Consider the following 22,163-nt stretch of genomic DNA (forward strand, 5'->3'; position numbering starts at 1 on the left):
CACCCGATTTGCATAGGGTTTGTCCACCAACCACCACATTGAACTCTGTAGGTGGCAGAGTCTTCTTCCCAGGAAGTCTCACTTCTTCCCACGTTGGTTCCGAGAGGTCGGTGGTAGAATATAGCCCCCTGATTCAGCGTGGGATGCAAAAATGCTGCTGCTAAAGTATTCCCCATGTTATCCTCTGTGCTCTCATTCTTTCAAAAACTCTGCATCCTTTTGTGCCTTCCCTTCTCCAGCAGTATTGGTTAAAGTAAAACTCTCCCCTCCACTCCTCTGCTTCCTCTTTTCCAGGTTCAACACGGGCTCTGGGACAGGCATCATCACCAGCAGAGTGCCCGTCGAGCCTGGCAGATGGCACCAGCTGGTTGTCAACCGCAATCGAAGGAACGGCATGCTCTCCGTGGACGGGGAGCCACATGTCAACGGTGAGAGCCCCAGCGGCACGGATGGGCTGAATCTCGACACGGATCTCTTTGTTGGAGGAGCCCCAGAAGATCAAATAGCAGCGTAAGTAGTGGGTGGGCGGGTGTGGAATCTTCCTAATTTGTTTGCAGGGTTTTTCTAGAACCCCATGACAAGTAGAGGTTGAATGCTTTTGTCTTTGTGGGAAAAAGCGCTAATTAAAAAGAAAGAAACTCCCTGCATGTAGAAAAGTAGTGCAGCAGGAGGGAGAGGTGGTTTAGAGCCCTTCTCTCCAACATGCTATTTTAGTAATTGCTGCTGCTGCTGCTGTTGTTGTTAATTAAATTTGTATTCCACCCTTCATCCGTAGATCTCAGGGTGTTTCACAACTTAAAATTACAATATAAAAAACACAAAATGCATAACAAAAGTAAGAACAAAAACAAAACCACCCCTCCAATAATTGGACGAGCAATCAAAATCAGTCAGTCCTGGTTTCCTTATATACCTCACTTCCTGAGTCTCATTCTGCACTGTTTATACCTAGAAGATACATCAATATTCCATAACAATGGCGCTGGTTATAAAAATGGATCATCAAAACTGGCAGAACTGCAGGAACAAACGATTCAAATAAGCAACTCAACAAGGGCTGACGTTCTAAGAACAATGCCTTATAGAAGAACTAACAATGATAGAATGATGACACCCGCGAAGAGCAAGTCGCAATCTGCTTCTCCATGCTAGCAAAAAAAGGAGAAGATGCACAGCATCAGCAACAAAAACAAATACAGATTAAATTTCAATGTCAGTGTTAAGACAGGTGCAGTGACAACGTTAAAATGCACAGCTGAAAGCTGAAATTGAAAAACGGAATCTCTGATTTAGCCCACGTCCGGGAGGATGACTAGGACAGCTCACCATAATGCCAAACCAGGATTCTGCCACCTTATTCTGCTACATGTGTAGACCAGGATTTTAGGCTATAAGCATCTGAGATTGGCAGCAAGGGTATCCTGAGCAGACACTGAGGTCATACATTTAAAGCATTAGGATACCACTTCAAGCATCCATGGCTTTGCCCAAAGAAATCTGGGAGCTGTAATTCTTTGAAGATGCTGAAAGCTGGTAGGAGGCCTCTGTTCCATTCACAGAGCTACAATTCCCAGAGTTCCCTGGGAAGAGGGATTGACTGTTAAGCTGCCCTGGGAATCGTTAAAAGCCTCTGAGATTGACAGTTGAACCTCTCTGAGTGCAAACCACTTGCCCCACTCTGAAAAAGAGCCTTAATAGTTATTTTCCTCCGAAATATAATGTATACAATGTCTGGCGAATCTTTCCCTGCAGTATAGGGAAGGGCCGTTGCTTAGTGGGAGAGCAGGCGCTTTGCATGCAGAAGGTCCCAGGTTTGGAGCTGGGACTCCGGAGTGCCACTGCCAGTCCGTGCAGGTAGTACTGAGCTAGGTTTGGCCAATGCTCTGACTGGGGACTGGGGAGCACCAGATTGGGTAGGCTGCTGTAGACTTTCATGAGCTAGTAATTCTTTTGTCCCTATAAGATGCCTGAGATTGACCCTGTACCTTCCGGAGGGATAGCATGTGCCTTGGTCCCTCCCCCACATATCCCTCCTGGACATGGGATTTCGCTGTAGCTGCCCTTCCAGCATTGCCCATCCAGCCACACCTCCTGAACTTCGGCCTTGTTCTTCTGCCTTCCTCTCAGGGTGGCAGAGCGCACATCAGTCACAACTGGCCTGAAGGGCTGCATCCGCCTGCTGGACGTCAACAACCAGATGTACGACCTGAGGGAGAAGGGCAGCGACGTGCTGTACGGCAGCGGAGTGGGCGAGTGTGGCAACAACCCCTGCCACCCCAACCCTTGCCACCATGGCGGCCTCTGCCACGTCAAAGAGGCGGAGATGTTCCACTGCGAGTGCCTCAACGGTTACACAGGTTGGCCTAGCAGGGTGTGGCAGGGGAAGGGACCCTTTTGCCTCTCATAGGCTCATTTTCTTGGTGCAAGGTGTGGTGGGAAGGGTGACCTGAACCTTTCTGCTTAACATGATAGCTTTCCAGGTGCGGAGTTGTTACTTACCCGCCCCGAGGCCCCAGAGCAGGTTGTGGCAATTAAAGCAGGGGTCAGCAAACTTTTTCAGCAGGGGGTCGGTCCACTGTCCCTCAGACCTTGTTGGGGGCCGGACTATATTGGGGGGGGGGAATGAACGAATTCCTATGTCCCACAAATAACCCAGAGATGCGTTTTATATAAAAGGACTCTACTCATGTAAAAACACACTGATTTCTGGACCATCCGCGGGCCAGATTTAGAAGGCGATTGGGCTGGATCCTTAGTTTGCCTACCCATCAATTAAAGCATGAGATTAAAAACAGTTTAAAGCATCTTAACAATCACAAAAATAAGGCGGTTCTTAAAATATTCACCTCAGTGTTGAAAGGCGAGGTAAAGATGTGTGTCTTTGGCATTCTATGAAAGGCGTGAGGTGCATCTCTGTGGGAAGAGCGTTCCACAGCTTAGGGGCTGCCACAGAGAAGGCCCTATCCTGGGCCGCCACACTCACTGAGCCTCGGAGGGTGAAGGAACTACGATGAGGGCCACCTCTGCTGATGAGGGCCACCTCTGCTGATCTCAGCACCCAGGAGGGTCTGTAGGGAAGGATACCGTACCGTCTTTCAGAGTTGCAGAGTGGTGAGGATGACAGCCAAAATCTTTCTCCCTCACATGCTGGCTTTCTATAAATGACGTTATATCTTCGTACCCAAGAGAAAACCCCAAACCAGCTAACAGTAACTACCAGGATAAACACAATTGTATCGAAACAACATGGCTGCTGACTTAGCTGACCTTTCTCTCCTCTTCCTTCAGGGCCAACCTGTGCTGACGAGAGGAATCCCTGTGACCCCAACCCATGCCACATCTCTGCCACCTGCTTGGTGCTGCCAGAAGGGGGCGCCAAGTGTGAATGCCCCATGGGGCGGGAGGGAGAGTTCTGTCAGACAGGTAAGTGGTGCTTTGTCTGATACACGTTGGTTGGTGTGGAGTGAAAAGCACTGCAGGGCTGAGATATGGTCGGAGATAGGACACTTTTAGATATAGGTCAAATTGGACGAATGCAATGAGATACAGGACCAATCAAACATAAAATTAACTTTGTTCAAGTGATTATTCCTAGGATCACTTACATTTATGTGCGTTTCTCTTCCAGCATGCTAAAATCAGTATATATTTGACAAGCAACCCATATATAATTTTAATAACATTTTGTGTGTTTCCACCTTGTTTCCACCCCTCCCTTTAACATTTAAATAATGTTGCATCCAATGCTAATCAGTGGACCCAGTGAAATTAATAAACTTGGCTAACTTAGGACCCTTAATTTCAGTGGGTCTATCCTGAGTGAAAGTTAGCTGGGTAAGAAGTGTGCATGCTGTTGAGTTGTCATGTATTAAAGTATTCCAGATTCCAGTGAGAGATTTGAAATGGTTTTGATGTAACATTTAAAATGCTGCTGTATACCCACTTACCTGTCAGTGAGTGCCCATGAACTCAGTGGGAACTACTAATGTGCAGACATCGACAGGAGATTCTGAAAGGCTGCAATCCTGAGTACACTTTCTAGGGAGTAGATCCCATTTAGTGAGGTTAAGTGTAAATACAGGATTTCCCTGTAAGTGCACTTGAATGAATTTCACTTTCCCGCTTAATATTATAGTTCAACTACTTTCGACTAGGGATGCAGGTGGTGCTGTGGGTTAAACCACAGAGCCTAGGACTTGCCGATCAGAAGGTCGGCGGTTCGAATCCCTGTGGCGGGGTGAGCTCCCGTTGTTCGGTCCCAGCTCCTGCCAACTTAGCAGTTCGAAAGCATGTCAAAGGGTAAGTCGATAAATAGGTACCGCTCCGGCGGGAAGGTAAACGGCGTTTCCATGCGCTGCTCTGGTTCACCAGAAGCAGCTTAGTCATGCTGGCCACATGACCCGGAAGCTGTACGCCGGCTCCCTCGGCCAATAAAGCGAGATGAGCGCCACAACCCCAGAGTCGGCCATGACTGGACCTAATGGTCAGGGGTCCCTTTACCTTTACTTTCAACTACCGACAAAAAAACATTTCAGATATTTATGCAAACATGTGGCATGCCTTGTTTGTTTGTTTGTTTGTTTGTTTGTTTGTTTGTTTGTTTGTTTACTAAATGTAAGTTAAATGAGCATGCTAAATCAGCATCAACTTAGGGCAGAAAACTTTGTGGTTCAAATTTCTTCAAGAAAACCCACATTGTTGCTACTTACACTGGGGTGGGAGGCATCAGTTGAGGCTGCAAGCCTTTACTCGAGGGATGGTGAATTTACAGCTCTCCGTGTGTTTTCTCAGCAGCCCCAGCCAGCAGGACCACTTGGGTGTAAGCTCCATTGGGACTTACCCAGTGGGACTTAAATTTGAGTGGAGATGTATAGGATTGAGCTGTCAGCGTCCCTATCTCTCTGTCTGGGACCATCCCCGCTGGCCACTTAATCTGACGTTTCTGCTATTTGTTCCCTCCATTTCTTCCTCTCCTTTAGTCACAGAGCTGGACCAGACAGTTCCCTTCCTGCCAGAATTTAATGGGTTCTCCTACCTAGAGCTGAACGGTCTCCAAGCCTTCGTGCCAGAGCTGCAGTAAGTTCTGTTCCCTCTGCTTTCTCACCTCCCTTTCGCCTGTGCAAAAGTGATTCAGTTTAATGGGGCATACATATCACGGGAGCATTGGAAACTTGCCTTATACCAAGTCAGACCAGTGTATTGTCTACATTGACTGGCAGCCACTCTCTGGGGTTTCACAGAGTGAGTCTTTCCCATCCCTCTCCAGAGATGTCAGGGTTTAAACTTGGCCTTGGCCTCTCCTGCATGAAAAAAACCTCTGTTTTTTGTTGCTGTTTAAAGTCACATCTCCACCCACCCACTCCAGCAGTATTCATAGGAAGCTGCCTCAGGCCGGGTCAGATTATTTGTCCGTCTAACCCAGTATTGACCGATAGCAGCAGCTGCCCAGGATCTCAAAGATCATAGGTAGAATATATTGGGACGTCGGAGGTGAGATATCAATTGCTGTCTTATTCCCAACTGCTGTTTCTACACCATAACCCTGAGTATTGCAAGAGAATTTGACTGCATACACACCATACATTTAAACCATGTCTCCCCCCGCAAGACTCGTGAGAACTGTAGCTTAACCCTCACAGAACTGCAATTCACACCTCCCTTACCAAATGACATTTCCATCGATTCTTTGATGGAAGCAATGTGCTTTAAACGTAAGGCATGTATTCAACCAAAGTCACTTGTGAGGTCTTCAGGGACACCTGGTTAGGAACACAAGGACATATTGTGGGTGGTAAGCATTAGTGAGGCTCCTGCTACCCTTTTTTCTATGGGGAGAAAGACCTGAAAGTTGAGACTTGGGCTTACGCTATTCCTCAGGGAGAAGATGGCCATGGAAGTCGTGTTCCTAGCGAAGAACCCAAGCGGCATGATCTTCTACAATGGGCAGAAGACAGACGGCAAAGGGGATTTCATCTCCCTGGCTCTTCATGATGGCTACCTGGAATATAGATACGACCTGGGCAAAGGAGCAGCTGTAATCAAGTACGATCAGCTTCTTTCTGGGGGTAGCGTTAAGAGTGGGGGTGGAGAGACATGTAGCAGTAGTAGTTGTTGTTGATTACCCACCTTTCATTCTAAGGTCCTGGGGCAAGTTCTAATAATTAAAACAAAAGATTAAAAACCATCTAAAACAACATATAATCACAGAAATAAAGTGGGTCTTAAAAATATGCACCTCAAATGTCAAAAGATGGACTAATGTAGGGCAGGTTTAGGTGAGGTTAACTCTATGTTGTGTGCATTTGATCACATTGCGAAAATGTATTTATTTGTATATCATTACCTTGTAAGTGGTTTGCAGATAGAGAAATAGCACACACACACACACTGGTGTATGTGTGTGTGCATGACAGAACGGGTATTTAAAAACACACCGAAATGAATTAAAAATCAACAGTAAGCAAAAAAGCGATTAAAACACATTCCATCGTTCTACAGGTCTGGGTAGGCTTGCCTAAAACACAAAACAAACTTGGAATCCCATGCTCATTCTTTCAGTGGTTGTTACCCCTGGGTTATAATATCCTCTAGGAGCAGAAACCTGTGCAGGTTTGCTTAAAAGTAAGTCTCACTGGAGTCGGAGGGACTAACTCCAAGGCAAGTGTGTCTAGAACTGCATCGTTAATCAGACCTGAGTAAATAAACTTTCTGTTCTCCTTTTTCTCCTCCCCCCTCCCCCCCCCCGTCATACACTTGCCCCGTCCTTTCTAGGAGCAAGGAACCAATCCCGTTAAACACCTGGATCAGTGTATCACTAGAGAGGAACGCACGCAAAGGGGTGATGAGGATCAATAATGGCGAACGGATCATGGGAGAGTCTCCGGTAAGTGGGTGAGCCCTAAGCGTTGGTCCAATGAGCTGAAGTGGTTTGTGGCAGCCCCTCTGACCTGGCTGAGCATCCAGAAGCCAGCAGTCAGTGGTGTTCTCCCTTCGGCTCAGACGAGGGGCATAAGATTGTCCACACACAAATCAGTTTGAGGTTCCAAATGGTTACTAGAGGGACAGGGAACCTGTGGCCCCTCCAGATGGTGTTGCCCTGGCCCAGTGGTCAGGGATGATGGGAGTTGCAGCCTGGCAACATCTGCGTTCCCTGTCCCTAGCTTTAGAAGACATCAAAGAATTATTCCATCCTGATATGTCTGGACTTCAGCTTCCAACAGCCCTGGTCAGAGATGATGGGAGTCATAGACCTGAAACCTCTGTTTTTAACACATAGGGGTTGTGTGATGTGAAGCAGACCCCAACATCTAGCCCAACATTCTGTCTCCAACAGCATCCAGCTAGAAATTGTCACAAGCAGGAGACGATGGCAACAACACTTCAACATTTCCTCCCTACTGTATTCTTATTTAGACGTGAACAAGGTGGCTTCATAGCTGTCACAATCTATAGATCATTCCTCCATGAATTTGTTTGATCCCTCCTTTGAAGCTAGCTAAACCAGTGGTCATTATCAGCACATGGCATAAGTAAATTACATCATGAGAGGGGACATTTTCTCTTGCCCATCCGTAATCTACTGACTGTTCATTTCACTGGTTAACTCCTGACGTCTGGTGAGAGCCTGTGAACCAATCATAAATATATATAACTGAATCATGTCCTGCCACTTCTCATCTTCACTCAATCCCTCCCCAAAATTGTAAGTTTTCCATGTAAGAAAGATCCTCTCATGCTTTCATCATTTTGGTCGTCTCCTTTATGCCACCTGCGCTCAATCTCAATTTTCTCCCTACGCATCTGAAATCACTAGTGCTGTTTGCATCTCTCCGTCCAGCTAAATATTTCCAGCTGGCTGGCACACCCACTCCGCATACTAAGCACATGCCCTAGAACCTTCCCAGAATCCTCTGCGGTACGCAAGAAGAATTTGTAATGAAAAAGGTCCCCTGTACATAAGGTGGTTTTTGTTGTTGTCATCGTTGAACAGACCAAGGTATACACCATGCCCATTTCTACTTTCAAAACACCAGCCTTTGACCCCTGTCTCCAAGCTTAGCCTAGTTATCTGAAACACAATGGTTTCTCCCCACCCTTCTTTTTAATTCTGGGAAGGAAACACACCTCCAAAAGGGGAAGCTGCAGAATAAAACTGTGCAGAACAGCAAACCGATAGGCCTGTGGCTTGTGTCTGATCTTTTACACATGCTCCTTTTTCTCCTCTTCCCAGCTTTAAAGCTTCCTTTTTAAAAGAGCTGCTGCCTCGTGTCTTATCAGAGCTGCCCCTGCTCCTTCCCTGTGCCCCCTGCTCTGCTCTGTACCTTTTACTCTACCAACGGCCCGCTAACCAGGGGACAGGGTTGCCGCTTGTATCTTGTGTGACTCTTTTCTGCCTGGTGATGTTATTGCACTGATCTTTTCTTTTGTCTCTTTCTCTCTCCGTCTTTCTTTTTGATTTTTGTTTGTGTTTCTTCCTTCTCACGCACCCACCCCTTTCTCCTCCCTGCTGTCTGGATTTCAGAAATCCCGTAAGGTAAAGATAAGTATGACGGTCCTCATTACCATCTCACCCGACACTCGCTCATCCCTCCACCCAAACCCTGTCGCTCTCTTCACTTCTCCATCCAGCCGCCAGTAATTTATCATCGCCTGCCTGCCTGTTCCATCTTACAAAAATCACCTGTTGGTTTTTCATTTTGTTAGAATAGCTTATCCTCCTCCTCCTCCTCCTCGCTTTTTTATTTTTAAGGAGTCATTAAGTTCATTAAATATTTTGTTTGTTTGTTTCTCCTCTCCACTCACCCCCTCACCCTACATTTCCCCCAGAAAGTTTGGCAATTTCTCCATTTTTAAATATTATTGTGCATTAGATTTAGCCTTTTTAACGCAACCAGAGGTGGCTTTGATGCCATGTCTCACAACGGGGACAGTAGGAACCTGGAAGGAAAGGGCTGGGGGGGGGGTGCCTTTCCTCTGTGGCTTCATGTCTGAGTCCCCCTCTGTGCGATATATAGATATATATATATATATATATATATATATATATATATATATGGGGATCCTGGGGCTGTAGTTCATTAAGGGTGCTGAGAGTTGCTCAGAGACCACATTTCCCCTCACAGAGCTACAATTCCCAGAGTTTCCTGGGAAGAGGAATTGATTGCCTAACCACTGTGGGAGGGGAATTGAGATCTGGCTTGGAGGAGAGTTCCAGGGGCCAGGTAGGAGCCACATTTGGCCTCCAGGCCTGAGGTTGCCCAGCTCTGGTTCTTGCTTCCTTCTCTGTCCCAGGACAGAGAGGGATATGAGTTACAGCCTGGGTCTTCTCCTTTCTCACTGTGTGTTTTTCTTTCCCCTTCTCCCCACCCATCCAGCTTCCTCACACCTCCCTTAACCTGAAAGAACCCCTCTACGTTGGGGGAGCACCCGACTTCAGCAAGCTCGCCCGTGCTGCGGCTATTTCCACCAGCTTTGATGGCGCCATCCAGAGGGTGAGGCATATATGATCTCTGTCAATCGGTAGTGCTCCTCATGGGATGAGATCAGGGCTACGTAGTTTGTGTTTGCGGCCACTTGTGGTGTGTGTGCTTCATTTAATAAGATATTATTGTACCTCAGAGATAAGGAAACCTTTTTTTGAACCCGAGGGCCACATTCCCTTCTGAACAACTTTCATAGGGCCACATGCCAGAGGCAAAAGTGGATGGAGCAATGAATGTAATATATGTGTTCAGGAAGCTAGTTTCTACCCACACTCACAGACACCCCTCTTTGTTCTCCATCCAGGCAAGTAAAATGTATTACCGGAGCTCAAGGACACATCACAGCCAGGCAAAAACACTCAGGGAGGGTGTGAAGCAGAGTTGGTGCAGGGGTGTGCCCTGGGGAGAATCTCAAATGCCAGACAGAGAGACCTGGGGGGCCTGAGACTCCTCATCCTTGTGTGTCAAAAAAGTTATGGTTTCACATTGAAATCTCCTAAACACCTATAGGAGGATCCCTGGCTCTGTTGCCTGGTGGAAAATGCTCACAATCCATTTTTACTAGAGATACCATCCATTAAAAATAAACACCTTTTTTTCATCTCCTTGGGGGTTCATTTGCAGGACCTGACAGTCTTCCTTGCCCTCTTCTGAACCCTTTCCAAGAAGAGCGTAAACCAATTGGAGCAGGTTCATAGGAGGGCAACAAAGATGGGCAGAATTATGGAAAGTAAGTCCTGCGAGAAATAGTTTAAAGAAACGAAATCTCCTTAACTTGGAGAAGAGAAGGTTAAGGGGAGACATTATTGCAATCTCTGAACTGACTTCTAAGGCCTATTCTGTCTCTGCGGTGCTAAGACTTGGTTAATCTGCACATGTGTCCAAAGCCTAAAAGGATGCCTAAAAGACTGTCCCAACCCTTATATATCCAACCCATCACTGTGCTCTGCAGGAGGGGGGCCCCTGCAGACACCATCTCATCAGAAGGTCTAATCTATATTTGGTACAAGCCAGCCCTTCAGGTTGGAGGCACCTACCTCCCTCCCATTTGAGATGTCAGACAGACACAGAATCTGTTGTCTTTCTGATGGCTACTGAAAACCTTCGTTTCTCAGTGAGCCTTTTAAAAGGGAGATCCACCCCCCAGTCTGCATTGGACCAGAAACTTTTCGCAAATATCCTTTTATTGTTAGATTGCTGCGAGATGTGGGAAGCGAATCATAAATGAAATAAAGTAACAAGCCTGCAAAAATTACTGGGTTTCCTCCTTCTCTGGCAAGGTGTCCCTGGCTTTTAATTTAAAAATAAAACCCACCCTGATTCTTTTGTTTCTTCTTTTTTCCTCTCCACCCACTCAGATTTCTATAAAAGGCGTCCCAATTCTGAAGGAAGAGAACATCCGTGGTGCCGTCGAGATCTCTTCCTTCCGCTCCCATCCGTGCACCCAGAAGCCCAGCCCAATGGGGGGATGTGTAGTCCTCGCATGGAAAGCTACGAGTGCACATGCCAGAGGGGCTCCTTCGGGGTGCACTGCGAGAAAGGTGCGGCTCTCTCACTCATGCTAGAAGTTGCCGGTGAAGACCAGAAAAACGCTGCTTAACAGAAAGTAGAATAGTTGGATGTCATCCTAGAGTTGTACCTTGGTTCTCAAATGCTTTGCAACTTAAACATTTTGGCTCCCAAATGCCACAAACCCGGAAGTGAGTGCTCTGGTTTGCGAACGTTCTTTGGAACCTGAATGTCCGATGCAGCTTCCGATTGAGTGCAGGAAGCTCCTGCAGCCAATCGGAAGCCGTGCCTTGGTTTTCAAACGTTTTCAAAAGTCGAACGGACTTCCGGAACGGATTCCCTTCGAGAACCAAGGTACGACTGTAATTTCTTTGACAAACAGAAAATCAGAAGCCGTTTTTCCTCTCTTTCCTTTCTTTTCTTTATTCTTCTTTGTGTCCTCTGCTCTGGGCTGTTATTGGGGTCCGAGGATTACACACACATGAAGGTGGTGGATGGTTCTTGGAAGAACCCTGAGTGAGAGGCAGGGAAGTGAAGATCTCCCAGATTAAGAGACTGGGAAGGGGAAAGGAAGCTCCCAGGTGAGAGCTGGGAGGGTCCACCACTTTCTGTGAGTGACAAGGGTTAAGAGCTACTTTTGATAGAGGATTCTGTGTCCCCCCCCTTTTGCTCTGTTTTTGTTTGTATTTAGATTAGTTTCTTTTGTCTTTTACTGTGTTATGAAAAAAGCTTTAATAAAATCTTACTAGAAGCAGCAGCAGTTGCCAGTGGGAGTCATTCAGTGGAGCTGAATGTTGGTTGCTCATAACCAATCTGCCTTCTTCATCTTCTTCTTCCTCCCCCAGTCATCACTGAGAAGGCGGCAGGAGACGCGGAGGCCATTGCTTTCGATGGCAGGACCTACATAGAATACCACAATGCTGTGACCAAAAGGTAATGCCTTTTCTTTGGACTAACAAAGCGGGGGTAGAAAAACAAGCCTGTTGGCAGGAACTGAACTCAGAGCTTAACAATTAACCGTCTGAACTGGAGGAGTGGGGGAGAACCCCAGGGTCTTCTACAGTGGAGTCAGAGGGTGGCAGCGCCACATCCTCAGGCCAGGGGGGAGTGGGGCACTGGCCCTACAGGTTCTTCTGGCAGCAGTGCCTCCGTGTGCCCTTCAGGTTCATCCATCATCTGATGGAAGAGGAATCTGACTACTGGTCCCTGATAGTTCTTTATCCCCAGCATTACATGGAAGTTTCATTCAGCTGTGGCAGAAGAAAGCAGCACAATAAGATCCCCTCCTAATCCCAGCCCTCCTGTCTGCCCACCTTCGTGTGTGTGTGTGTGTATTCTCTTGTCTCATGAATAACATTTTTGTATGTCTTTAATCTTGGCTCCTGTACCACACATCTCTGCAACCCATTTGGGGGCAGGGGCTTCTTTTATGTGTGTTTATTCTGTGTGTAGGCGTTGCTCAGATGCTCTGGGCGTTGGACCCACCTCTTCCCCACCTCTGGTTTTTGGTCACCCCTTTGGAGACTGCGATGGGTTGTATCCAACTAAGTTTTACTCCTACCCGCTGAACTTAATGGGCCTATGCTCCTCATGCCCGTGAATAGTGTGGTGGCACCTACCCTTTAAAATTCCCTCCTCTTAAATATGAGACAGGCGTCGTTTCTGTTGCCCTTTGGGCACCTATGAAAGACCTTCCCCTTCCAACAAGCCTTTTAGGCAAGAGATCTTTCCCAGTCTGCATCTGAACTGGAATTGTTTTTAAGGCATTTTAATATTTTTATGTCTTCTTGTTTGCCCCCCTGGGCTGCTTTGGGGGGAAAGGAAGGGTACAAATAAAATAAAATAGTAAATTTCAATGAGTCTATCAGAAACACTGCCTCCTTCCCTACAGACCCTCTCAAGATCAGCAGAGAAGGCCCTCTTGGTAGTTGCCCTGCCCTCGGAAGCATAAGGGGTGGCAGCACGGGAGAGGGCCTTCTCTGTGGCAGCCCCTAGGCTGTGGAACTCTACCCTGCAGAGGTGTCTCTCGTTCCTATTATGGAGTTTTGCCATATGCTAAAGATGGGTGGCGCTGTGGTCTAAACCACAGAGCCTAGGGCTTGCTGATCAGAAGGTCGGCAGTTTGAATCCCTACGACGGGGTGAGCTCCCGTTGCTTGGTCCCTGCTCCTGCCAACCTAGCAGTTCAAAAGCAAGCAGTGCAAGTAGATAAATAGGTACAGCTCTGGCAGGAAGGTAAATGGCGTTTCCATGTGCTGCTCTGGTTTGCCAGAAGCGGCTTTGTCATGCTGGCCACATGACCCAGAAGCTGGCCAGTAAAGCGAGATGAGCGCCACAACCCCAGAGTTGTCCGCGACTGGACCTAATGGTCAGGGGTCCCTTTATCTTTACCTTTAAAGGTGCATCTCCTTATCCTGGCCTTTGACACCTAAGAGAGGTGTGTGTGTGTGTGTGTGTGTGTGTGTGTGTGTGTGTGTGTGTACAGCTCACTCTAGTTGTGGTTGCAGTTCGTTTTTAAAGGAGTTTGCCCTAGGGCATTTGGGTGAAGGATGAATAACAAACACAGTCATTGTCACAGCAATAATACTTGGATTAGGACTAAAGTTGGATACAACCCTATGTTGCTTTCTCATTTGTGCTCTCTTGTCTTGTCTGTCACCTCACTTTCTCTCTCGCTCTCTGCGTCCTGAATGTCTTTGTTTCTTTGTTTTCAAGCCAACTGACCAATGAGATCCCAGCGTAAGTAGATCTCCTTCCTCGCCCTCCCACCCTCTGTAATCACCATCTCACATCAACCATCCTGCCGCCTACCAACCCCAACCACAACCACGTCACTCAGTCACCACCACCATTCACTTGGGAATAAGAACTGAAAGTGAGCCTTCCTGGAGTGGGGGGACAGGGGACAGTTGGTCCTACAGGGGGAGCACCCACACCTTCACTTTACACAGATGTGTGCACTGTATTAGACTTAAGCCACAGCACCAGAGCTGCCTGTCATCCTCACCCCATTCCCAGCACCCAGGAAATATGCCAAGACATAGGTTATGCAAAAGAGAGCCGTAGTCTGAATTTTTTCAGCAGCTCACCGAGCAAAAAAACAAGGGGGGGGGGGAGTTATCCCAGCTAAACGGTTCCACTAACACAAGGAGTTTTAAAACATTTGTTTCTTAGTGAGAATTTATTGGTGGAAAGGGGGGAAATGCACAAAAAAGGGAAAACGAAACAATCGCTGGGTTTGTCAGCTGACGTTCACAATACAGTGGTACCTCTAGTTACAAACTTAATTCATTCCAGAGGTCCGTTCCTAACCTGAAACTGTTCTTAACTAGAGGCGTGCTTTTGCTAATGGGGCCTCTTGCTGCCACTGCGCCGCCAGCACACAATTTTTATTCTCATCCTGGGGCAAAGTTCTCAACTCGAGGTAACTCTTCCAGGTTAGCGGAGTTTGTAACCTGAAGCGTTTGTAACCTGAGGCATTTATAACTCGAGTACCACTGTACACTGAAAATCAGTAAACGAGACATTAAGGTCTTCTGACCATTGCATAAGAGATGGCTAGTGTTTAATCCTTCCAGGAGTTTTAGCTGTGCCAGGGTGCTTCCCCAGCCTCTCCTGTGTGCCCTGTAAATCTGCAGCAAATTTACAGGGCCTGCAAGGGGGGGGGGGCAGAAGGGAGGGGGGAAGCTCCATTGCACACCTAAAACTCATTGCAGTAGCAGAACTGTTTAGCTGGACACCTTCTGTGAGGACTTCAGATCCATGCAAGGGCCTAACAGGCTGGGGTGAGGTCTTCCAACTCTTCATGCACTAAAACACCAAATCTGAAATGCCACCCCTTAACAATGGGCCTTATTATCTTGTTGTGGCAGTTTTCCCCATGAGGACTAGTGACCTGAATTAAAACTAACATTGTTTCAGAATCATGGCATTATACACGTATATAGGTTGGGGCCTCTGTGGATCTCCTAAGTAATCACACAGTTGCTTTTCTACATCTGTGACATCTAAAGGACTTTTTAAAAGAGAGGCGCACACACAAAGTCTAACCAATTGTTGAAAATTGGATCCAGAACAAATACAGTGGAATGTTACTTTATTCCTTTATATATAGAAACACTTCAAATACATATAAAGAGAGAAGTGAGTGAAAGATTTTCAGGATGTTGACAATCCATCATGGTCCCCCCCACCTCGCTGCTCCTCTACAACATTAAGAAGAAGAAGAAAGAAATTGTTCACCAAATCACATTGAACGAGATGACTTGACAGCTGTGACCCAGCTTTAGCAGGGGTTAAGGGTCTCTGTACAATCTTTGCAGATGAAAACTACCATGGTGGACCTCAGATCCCATTCCAGAAAGGAAAAAATAACAGATCTCTGTTATATCTCTGGAATTGAAAATGTGTTTTCCAAAAAAATCAAAAACCCTCAAGGTGCCCTTGTGTTCTGGTTAAAAAGTGGGACCAGCGGGTAGTTATAGTTGCTGAGGTTGCCTTACATAATCAGAGACATCACAGGTTGTTTAAAAAACGGATGGTTTGGGGTTGTTGTTTTTTTCTGAAACAAGCTTTGTTGTTTTACATGGGCAGGCAACTCTGGTCCACCCCTTTTACTTGGAATGTCGAATCACTCTTAAACCACCGCATGCTTGCATTGGTTTGAAAGAAACCCCCTTCTGCATACCTGAGATAATAATACGCTGCTGTACATGTGGTCACTTACTCTGATTTGAAATCGAGCACCTAATTAATCGGGGGGGGGGTGAGGCTCTTTCCTTTGCTTTCTACTCCCTGCCCTGGTTTAACCTCTTGCGACTCCCCACCCCCGCAACTAACCCCAGACTAAAGTGACTTCAAGGGTTTGTTATCTCATAACTGATCGTGTGAACAAACATAATGAAGCTATGTCAAGAGCCTTTATTTAACAAAGAGATAGAGGCCCTTATTCTTCATCATGTTCCAGCCACTTGATCATGTAAACAAATCCAGGGCAGAAGTGAGTTGAAAGGGTGGTCTTTACCCAGAGGCTCAATTCCTCGCCTCTCACTTCTGCCTCCGATGATTATCCCTTAGCTGTTGTAAACAAGCTTAAGGGGCTATTATTTCAGGATGTGCAGAAACCCATTGCGTTGCCCGGTGGTACCACATTTCTCATTTGCAAAGATCTCACATCGCTGGGTTACATCCAAACTTTAAAGTCCTGCCCAGTGCAGACCCCGTTGAAATTAATGGACCTAGGTTAGCGGTCTCCATTAATTCCAATGAGGAGGGCTAAGGTTGGACACAGCTCTGCATTTAGAAAGAGCTGCTGGGATCTCTCAGAGGTTTCGCAGGGACTGGCCCCTTCTCACTGTTTGCCTTGGGCGCTTATTGCATGCCTCCCCTTTCTTCCTGCTTCTAAGTCCTGATGCTCTGGACTACCCTCCGGATATCAGGTGAGTGTCAGCAAGGCTTCTGCTCTGGTGTCCAGATGTTTGCTTCCGCTGCCACCATTTCTTCACCTTTTAAAAATCTCCTCTGCATTCCGCTTTGCTCTTATGCATGATTGCTGCATTGTTACATCTTAATAATAATAATAATAATAATAATAATAATAATAATTACCAAGGGCCTAAAAATGAATAAATCACAGAGCACACAACCGAGCCCAGCTCAGCAAGAGCACTTTACCCATGAGCTCATTTTGAGACGCCCTTTTTCCATGTTCCTCCCCCCTTGTTTTGAACATGGTCGTCATGTTCAAAACAAGGAGGAGGAAAAAAATCAGATGTTCATGTCTTTCATTTCTGAGCTTTGAGAGCAGGGTTTGCACAGTTTACCTGATTCAGAGTAACAAGAGCTGACGGGATCCAAATTTCCCAGTTATTGAAAAGCACCAGGGATCTCGAGCCAGAGACACTGGTGGCGGGAACCTGGGTACTTTGCTTACTGTGTTCCACCAGGGCAGAGGGAACAGCCGGTCCATTGAAATGACACCCCAACCTTCCATATCTCTAAAGCAGTTGTGTGGTGGGGATGGGGGGGTACCTATGGCCTTCCAGATATTGTGGACTCCAGATCCCAACAGCCCCAGCTACACAGCTGGTGGCCAGGGATGGTGGGAGTTGTGGTCCAGCAACATCTGGAGGGCCACCAGTTCCCCATACCTGCTCTAAAAATCTAAATATTCCACTAAAGGGTGTAAGAAGAGCCCTATTGTATCAGCCATTGCTAGTCTTAATCTCTGCAGGCTTTACAGGTCCGAAGCTTACCCAGTAAGCTTACCCAGTTACCCAGTAAGCACTGTTGACTGTCCCAGTCAACAGTGCGCAGTCACAATTGCAGACCAGTTGCTGTCACATGGTGCACTGCTGCAGAGCTCCCCTCTCAAAAAGATAAAAGGGTTGGGACCGGCGCTAGTCCTACTCAGCGTAGACCCTTTAAAATTAATGGAGGTGATGAACTCAGGGCCATTAATTTCAGCGGGCCTGCTCTCTGGCTGAGTGGGTCTTGGCAGTTGACAACCCAAACATCTTAGCAACATTTGGGAGCTTGGTTTCAATTACTAGATTGCCGTAACAAGCTAATCCAGATAACTTGCAAAATAATAATAATTAATTAATTAAGAATGGAAAGGCTGGGGGGTGGGGACCAGCAATGTGCATCCAATCATCCTTAATAAAGCTGCTATCTGCCGAGGCCAGAACAAATGAGAAGAATCAAATTAAGAGGTTCTCAATTCCATTCACGCAACGGATAAATTAAAGCGAGCATCCATCTCAAACAGAAAACAGCCAAGTGAGGATCTAAGTATGACATAGTAGCCCCTCCTTCCTGGACTAGCTGGCAGCAGAGTCAGAGATGGCATTCAGGTTTTCCTCTTGCCTTATTCCCAGGTGCTGTTTTAAGAACAGAAGAAGGGCCCTGATGAATCAGACCACAATCTAGAGCAGCATCCGTGGTTGTATCCAGTGCTAGTCCTACTCAAAGTAGACCCATTTAAGTTAATGCGAGTGGCTAACTTGGGTTCATTACTTCCAGTGGGTATACTCTGAGTTAGTTGAATACAACTGGGCATCCCTGACAGTTGAGGCTGGCACTGCCCCCGACCTCATCCAGATGCCAGCATCCTGCCTTCTTGCGTCCCTCCAGTCCTGGGGATGGCCCTGCCTGCCAGCTTTCACCTCCTTAGCTTCAGTGTCACCCTTGTAGAACTTAGCAGGGAGGAGGAAGAGGATGGGGACAAACCTAGAATTAGCCAGTTCGGCCTGCCATTGGCTCTGGCTCAGGGCATCCTGTCCTTCACTCTACCTGACTCAAAAAGAACATAAGTTGAGCTAGCTGGGACAGGCCAAAGGCTCACCTAGGCCAACCTCCTGTTCCCACAGTGGCCAGCCTGCGGAGCCTGAGAGGAAAACCTGAGCACAGCAGCCACCACTTCCCTCCACTGCCCCCTGGGTAGCTCACATGAATGGCTTTAAAGCCTGTTGGCTGCCCATCTTGGCTATTTAGTTAACAGCTTCTGGACACACAAGCTCCATTTAGCTAAGAGCCGTTGACAGACTTCTTTATGGGCTAGTGTCCTCCTCGTTAAAAATACTTGAAGCATTGCACACATTTTTAGTGGCCGTATTTATAAAGGGTGTTAGAACTCCTTTCAGGTCGTTTGGTATTATTGGGTCATAGCTGGTGTTAATCCTACTCAGAATAGACCTGTTTGAATCAGTGGACATGACCGATGTAGGTCCATTAATTTCAGTGGCTATACTCTTGAGTTAACACACAGTTAACCTACTATTATTTATTACATTTATTTGTCACTCACTACATGAAATGTACCAGAGTGACTTAAATGTTGTTGTCTTTTTAAAGAAATGCAAATGCAAAAGTTTAAAACAAAACATCAAAATAATAAAACCATTATCTGCTAGAAGTGGTCATTCTCCAATATTATAAAGAGGAATCCTGCCCCACCCCACTGAACAATGAGCACCTCAACATTGGGTCCTATCCAAAATTGGTCCTACGTGGAGCAAACCTATTGAAATGAATAAAGATGGCTAGCTAAGCTCCATTAATTTCAATGGGTCTCCTGTGAGTAAAAAGTAGTTGGCTAGAACCCATAATTTTCTAGAACTGCTCACCCCGCAATTCAGTAAATTCTCCCCCACTTTTCTAAAAGCTTCTGAATTTGTTTCAATGTGGAATTCACCAACAGCCACTGGCCACCTATTTCTATCCTGTGTCTGTTGGAGGATGAAACACTCTTCTTTTCCATGCTGTCGTGTGTCTCGTGTTGTGTGGTACGTGCGTGGTACATGTGTGTCTTTGTGGCAGTTGAAGCTTGAAGAAACCCTTTCTTCTAAGACCTCTAGGCCTTTACGCTTGTCAAAGCAACCTTATTTCCTTCTCAGATATGAGGCCCGGGGCCAAGCTAGGCCTGTGCTAGAAAAGAATGGGACTCAGTTGCCTCAGTAGTCTACAAGGTGAAACGTATCCTTTTGTAGCGTTCTTCAGAACGTGAGCTCCATCCTGTTTTCTGAATGGATGTTGTCACCTGGTGATGTTTCCACCTCAAATTGGCATTGAAACAACGCTGAGAACTGGGACTCAGCACCAGCCACTCATCCATCGAGAATGCAGCTCTCCCTCCTTGTGTCATTATGTGGGCATACACGGAGTGGGGAGATCCCTCCCCCCATCTCAGAATCTGACACCCCACTTTTATCTCCATGCAGTGAGAAGGCCTTACAGTCGAACCACTTTGAGCTGAGCATCAAGACCGAAGCCACGCAAGGCCTCATCCTCTGGAGCGGGAAAGGACTGGAGCGTTCAGATTACATTGCTTTGGCCATTGTGGACGGCCGCGTACAGATGACCTATGACCTTGGCTCCAAGCCTATGGTCCTCCGTTCCACTGTCCCAGTCAACACGAACCAGTGGATCCAAATCAAAGCATACAGGTGAGGGACACTTGGGGAGAATGCTTGCTCCCCGTATCATTTCTCAGCCTCTTCCTTCAACCTTCAGGGAGATACTGTAGTTCAGGGATGTCCAACTTCTGAGAGACTGCGATCTACTCCCACTAAAAAGACACTGGCAGTGCTCTGCCCATTGTATTGACCAGAGGAGGAGCCAAAGTTGTTTGCAGGGGTGTCAGGGTCCCGTGATTGACCAGGGACACCCCACAATCGACAAGTAGATCGCGATCAACCTGCTGGAGTTCAACAGCAGAGTACTGGTTTTGAATGTCAAACGTCACACGTTCAGTCCTGGGCATGCCAAGTTAGGACTGGGAAAGGTTCCCTGTCTGAAACTTCTTAAGAGCTGTTGCCAGTCAGTGTAGAGAAAACTGAGCTAGATAGAGCCTATGATCTGACTCGGGGTAAGTTGCCTTAACTTCAGAAGTTATGTGAAGAATGGAAATTCAGTAGTTTGAGTCAGGACGGAGCTCTTTCAGCTGTTGTGGCCTGAGCCATCTAGGGCTTTAAACACTGGTGTGAGCAGCTTTACAGAAACCAGTAACAAACTGGCAACTAGTCAGCCATCCTGTTTGAGCAGTGATTCCTGCATTGCAGGGGTTGGACTAGATGACCCCTGTGGAACCCTCCAACTCTAGAGTTCTATTATTCTAGGAAGGATGGGATATAATAGTAGTGAAAATAATGGCAACATAAGCTGCTTTATGCCAAATCAGACCATTAATCCATCTAGCTCAATATAGTCTGCACTGGCAACATTGCCTGAAATGGAATTGCCATTCTTTTAAAGCAAATTCTGAAAGTCCTTTGTCCAGCCTATTTCAAGTAGTCCAGATGACTAGCAATCGCCCTCAGGGGTCTTGGGCAAAAGTCTTCCCCAGCCCTACCTGGAGATGCCAGGGATCGAACCTGGGACCTTCTGCAAACAAAGCAGGAGCTCTGCCACTGAGCCCACAGCCGTTGTCCCTTCCTGCCATGGTGTTCCCGATCCCAGATAATGTTCCTCCTTTCCTCTGCACCATGTGAGGCTAAGGAAGCAAAGGGTCACCCCTAGAGCTTGGCAGGTCATGCACACACATACAAAAATAATCCTTGGGTGACTCAGACTGCCTTTGGGCAGATCGTGCCTAGACTTGTCCACCCTGGGCTCTAGGAAGAGGTCCCAAAGGGTCAAGCAAAAAGTCCCTTCCACTGCGTTGTAATGCCTATGGCTTTGGCAGTCCACCCTCATGAACATCTTATTTCCCCTGCCCACCTCTGGGTTTTTATTTTTATCTCGGATGTGTGGCTGGGATACCTAAAGCGGAGGGGGTGGGTTCTGCAGCTGCCTTTTGAGGTCCAGGATGGAGTGATGGGGGGGGTGCTTGAATAACATGGGGCAAGGGAGAGAGAGGAGCTTATCCTCTGACCTTATATGGCACCCTCTCCTTAGCTCAGGGGTCAGCAAACCTTTTCAGCAGGGGGCCGGTCCACTGTGCAGGGGGGACCTTGTGGGGGGCCAGACTATATTTTTGGGGGGAAATGAACAAATTCCTATGCCCCACAAATAACCCACAGATGCATTTTAAATAAAAGAACACATTCTACTCATGGAAAAACACGCTGATTCCTGGACCATCCGCTGGCCGGATTTAGAAGGCGATTGGGCCAAATCTGGCCCCTGGGCCTTAGTTTGTCTACCCATGCCTTAGCTGCTCCATTTAGAAGGCAAGGAGGATCCATGAATTGGCTAGATTGGGGAGGAGCCTTCAGTGGGGCTTGTAGATATTAGAACCCTCTTCCCCCCTTCAATCCAGGGGGCCCAAATGGTGCTTTGAAGGGAGCTGAAACCTTGAAACTAATCATGCAAATGAAGGCTTGTTTCCTGGGCTGTCATTCAGTGAAAGAGGTACTAATTGATGAGTCATGCGAGTTTTTTTGAACCAAGTAATTGATTCATCAAGTGCTCTTAGATTTCCAGGAGCGTAAAAACATTTCAGAAGCAAAGAGCAGGCTTTACTTTGTTTTCAGGAAATGCACACATAACATCACAGAATAATCTTAGAAGAGGTGTTCCTTCAAAAACATCTCAGAAATAGATGCCCCAGTTAATCAGGTAGCAGAATTTCCCCCCACCCCAATTGTCTTAGTTCTTAAAATTCCTAATGGCAAGAATAATTTTAGAAGACACATTCTGTCTCACGGCTGTGTGAGAGAGAGAAAAGAAACAC

The 22,163-nt window shown here is 46.9% G+C and overlaps 1 protein-coding gene across 1 annotated transcript in view; it reads left to right on the forward strand.

Annotated features, from left to right (window-relative positions):
- Positions 1–22,163, forward strand: part of AGRN (agrin) — a 239,401-nt gene that overhangs the window by 213,143 nt on the left and 4,095 nt on the right. Inside the window, 12 exon segments of the mRNA XM_081870652.1 lie at positions 295–510; positions 2,128–2,357; positions 3,289–3,423; positions 4,980–5,076; positions 5,878–6,042; positions 6,772–6,883; positions 9,375–9,491; positions 10,841–10,934; positions 10,937–11,023; positions 11,837–11,924; positions 16,396–16,428; positions 19,711–19,935. Coding sequence (XP_081726778.1) covers positions 295–510; positions 2,128–2,357; positions 3,289–3,423; positions 4,980–5,076; positions 5,878–6,042; positions 6,772–6,883; positions 9,375–9,491; positions 10,841–10,934; positions 10,937–11,023; positions 11,837–11,924; positions 16,396–16,428; positions 19,711–19,935 — 1,599 coding nt within the window.

This window comes from Podarcis erhardii, assembly GCF_964252035.2.
Source record: "Podarcis erhardii genome assembly, chromosome: 7".
In the NCBI taxonomy this organism is placed as follows: Eukaryota; Metazoa; Chordata; class Lepidosauria; order Squamata; family Lacertidae; genus Podarcis; species Podarcis erhardii.